At 37.9% G+C, this 4137-nt stretch overlaps 1 protein-coding gene across 1 annotated transcript in view; it reads left to right on the top strand.

The window, feature by feature from the left end:
* The window catches only part of LOC122532900 (microtubule-associated protein futsch-like), a 13836-nt gene that overhangs the window by 8319 nt on the left and 1380 nt on the right, over nt 1-4137 (top strand). Inside the window, exons 7-8 of the mRNA XM_043662083.1 lie at nt 1625-1810; nt 2422-2943. Coding sequence (XP_043518018.1) covers nt 1625-1810; nt 2422-2943 — 708 coding nt within the window. The remainder of the gene's footprint in view (nt 1-1624; nt 1811-2421; nt 2944-4137) is intronic.

The following is a 4137-nucleotide window of genomic DNA, read 5'->3' on the forward strand; positions in this document are numbered from 1 at the left end:
AAGTTGTCGCGATTTAGAATATTGCAACATCTGTGAATTTTCGGGACTCTTGTCGCTAATAACTTTGGATATTCACAGGGTGATTATTGTTAAGGATGTAGAATTTTTTATAGAATATTTTTAGAGATTGACAATGTTAATTCTTAGAAGTTGTCGAGATTTAGAATTGCAACATCTGTGAATTTTCGGGACTCTTGTCGCTAATAACTTTGGATATTCACAGGGTGATTATTGTTAAGGGAATAGATATAGAATTTTTTATAGAATATTTTTAGAGATTGACATTGTTGATTCTTAAAAGTTGCCGCGATTTAGAATATTGCAACATCTGTGAATTTTCGGAACTCTTGTCGCTAATAACTTTGGATATTCACAGGGTGATTATTGTTAAAGGAGTAGATATAGAACTTTTTATAGAATGTTTTTAGAGATTGACATTGTTGATTCTTAAAAGTTGTCGCGATTTAGAATATTACAACATCTATAAATTTTGGGAACTCTTGTCGCTAATAACTTTGGATATTCACAAGGTGATTATTGTTAAGGGAGTAGATGTAGAATTTTTTATAGAATGTTTTTAGAGATTGACAATGTTGATTCTTAAAAGTTGTCGCGATTTAGAATATTGCAACATCTATGAATTTTGGGGACTCTTGTCGCTAATAACTTAGGATATTCACAGGGTGATTATTGTTAAAGGAGTAGATGTAACTATGGAGTTTAGGCTACGTTACGGTATCGCGTTGGATACTTAACCTCTTGCGCTGAAATAACGTGTCACACGCGTCGAGAATTGTTTGTCCCAAAATTACAGTATTTTCTCAGTTAAGTATATTTAAATGTAACCCGGGCAAAACAAATGATAAGTTTATTACTTCTTAATAATTTCTATCCAGTGATATCATACTGACGAGTTTAAAAGAAAGAGAAAGCGACGAATTATTTTATACGGTCACTCGTTATGGTCCGTGAACCAGTTGCCAGCGCAAGGGGTTAAGAGAGAAATAATAATTTAGGAAAAGAATAATTTATCACGTAGGTGATAAAATTTTATTAATCCTCAACTTGGATTCTTGGATTAGAGGTATCGATAATAATCTAAATTCCCTAGAAAGTAAAGTTTCTTACACATCTTTGAAATTTTTATTTCCCATGTATTAATTTGTGAAATTAGAAAAAATATTTTGCACCAACGTTGATTCGAAACGATTGAAATCCTTAAAAATATTCGAAATTAATTGTGCGAAATGTTTATTGAGAAAACAATTATCGGAATATTTATAGCGGAACCGAATAACAAATCATTCAAAAACTGGAGTACAATTGAAAATGAAACAGAATCGAGTGATCGAATATTACCCATGATCCGACGATGCCAATTGAGGATTGATTCTTCTCTGTCTATTCAAGAACCGCGACTGTATTTCTTCTCTTCGCCATCTTTTCATTCCGACGAATGATTCGCGTTTTGACATCTTCTCTACACTCTAACTCTGTCTCTCTTCTTCTGCGCGCTTGCTGAAAGTATGTACATGTATAAAAGCAAGGCAAACGAGATACATATATATCGCTGGCGAGCTGTGTGTGTTGTCCCGTAACACGAACAAATCTGAAACATCCGCAGACGTCGCGTCGCGTCACATGACCGACATGACCAGCAGCTTCAAATCGAAAACCGAGAAATTCGTCAGCGACATCCAGTCGGATCTGAAGCAGGGTAAGCCGATCCTCAAACATCCGGCCGACAGTCGAACCAGCGATGGCGACGAGCCCAGAACTTACAGAGAAGAGACCCGACACTCGGAACATGGTAATTTCATTTCACAGTCTAGCGTAATTCAATTGTACGACGTAATGAATGCTCAATTACGCGACGTATCGTAGCGTGTGCATAATTCAATTATTATTATGGGGATAATTTGAAGAATTTGCTTATCGTTGAAATTGTTGTATTCTATACTTTGAGATCAGACAAGTATTCGTTTCGTTTATTATTGCACTTATATCGGCACTTATATCGTATCGTATGCTGAAAATTGGATCCTTTGATATTGAGAATCGAATAAGCATCTGCTTGATAATTGTTGCAAGTTTGCAACGTGGTACGTATTTTATACTGCGTTGCGTCGAACGCAGAATATTTCATCGCGAAGGAGTGGTAAAAGCGATTGAAATAATTGAATAATTATAAATATCCCACATCTAGAAACCAAACAAGCGTTTGCTTAAAAATCACTGAAAGTTCAAAGGCCCTGAGACAGTTCTGAAAAGTTGTATCAACGATAGTATCAATGGGGGAAAAAAAACCCAGCGAAGCCCCACTGTATCAAAGAGAGGATCTTCGAATCACGAAACCCCTGTTCAATCGCCACTTGTAAAAAATATGCAAAAAAAAAAAAATCGCAAAAAACAAAAACGCAGGAACGAAGCACATCGATCCAGACACCGGGCTGATATACTTCAAGTACGACTTCGGCTACGAGTTTGGGATCGTGCTTCCCGGCGAAGGCAAGCGGACGGTCAGCAGTACGAACAGAACGATCCAAGGTCAACGACGAGCCAGCGACATCGAGGTGCCGATCGTCCACGAGTTCACCACCAGAAAAGAGAACGGCTACGCGAAACGGAGCAGCTCCACGGCGTCTTCCACGCGGCCGGGCAAATCCCCGGAGAAATTCGCCACGTCGAAGACAGTGAAATGGGAGCCAACGTCGGAGAGCGAGTTCTCCGAGTCGGAGGACGTGAGAAACGCGAGGAAAAGGCAGCAAGACGGGGGAAACGCAATGGGGGCGCCGCCGAGTCTTGTCATACCCTGTTCTTCACCATCGCCGTCCAGATGGGATCACACGACGCCCAGTCCACTTTCCCTGAGCCCAAGCTTACCAAGTCTCTCCCCCAGATACAGTAGTGCCACCGGACCACCCAGCAACGTCGACTCGGCAGGTATACGACCTGCTTCTCCGACGATTATGGCGGCTGTTATCATCGCAATTTTCTCAGCCTCTGTTCATCCTTCAGCTCTTTTGTTTCTCTGCTTCTCTTGATCTTGACATTTTTCTTTTTCTTTTTTTTTTTTTTTTTTTTTTTTTTTTTTATATTTTTTTTTATATTTTTTTTTCTTTTTTTTTTTTTTTTTTTTTTTTTCTATCGTTACCTTACCTCTGCACGAGTTTGGTCATTTGACACTTGACACGGAGTTCGTTTTGTCGACGCTTTGATTAATTTGATTAATTTGGGACGGGAGGTGAGAAAAGTTTGTATCTGATTTAAGAATCTTTTGCGAGAGATAATTGATTTTTTAGGAGAAAAATTTAATTGATATCGATGATCTTTTATTTTTCAAGAAACGTTGAGAGGTATTTTAAATCAGTAATTGTTTTGGAAAATATTGTTTAGCATTTGTAAGATCAGTGATACGTTTGGTTCGAAACTTGTGACTCTGCACTTGTATTGTTATTCTTATTAACGCTTTTGTGTTCCGTTTCCTTGGGAAAAGAATCCAATAGTCATGAATTTCACCCTTTCGTAAATTTTTTTTTTTGGAATTGCATCAAACCACCATTTCTTATATACCTTGCTCTTGTTTGCTTCGTGTTATCTCCACGTTTCTGAAAATTTCGAAATTTATCCAAACTTCATGTTCACCATATTTCCTTGTTTTTCAAAAATATCAAGTTTGTTTGACACGCTTTTCTGTCAGCCATTTTCTGCTCTACACGTGTGCATTCTCCAATTTAATTTCTTCCGCAGTTTTACTCGCCATATAACGTTTCCTTTGCTCCGAAAGAACATCAGGTTTGTTTGACACGCTTCTCTACTCCACACGTATGCTATTCTTCAATTTCATTCATTCACTGCGTAATGTTTCTTTGCTTTCGAAAAGATATCAAGTTCGTTTGACGTGCTTTCCCACAATATCTAGAAAAATTTTCTGCTCTACTGCGGTTTCTTTCCATTAAAAATATTACACGTGCGAAAGAGATTTCAACCTCTTCTTTCTCTCCCGAAATTTTCTTTCGCTCGACACGCAATTTTCAACTTCTACTGTCTCTTAAATTTACCGCATACAGTCAATACACTTTCTCGATCATGTCGAGCTATAGTCCGAGACTAGTGTTCTTCTTTTTTTTTTTTTTT

The sequence above is a fragment of the Frieseomelitta varia genome, unplaced genomic scaffold (assembly GCF_011392965.1).
Source record: "Frieseomelitta varia isolate USP_RPSP 00005682 unplaced genomic scaffold, Fvar_1.2 scaffold_480, whole genome shotgun sequence".
NCBI lineage: Eukaryota > Metazoa > Arthropoda > Insecta > Hymenoptera > Apidae > Frieseomelitta > Frieseomelitta varia.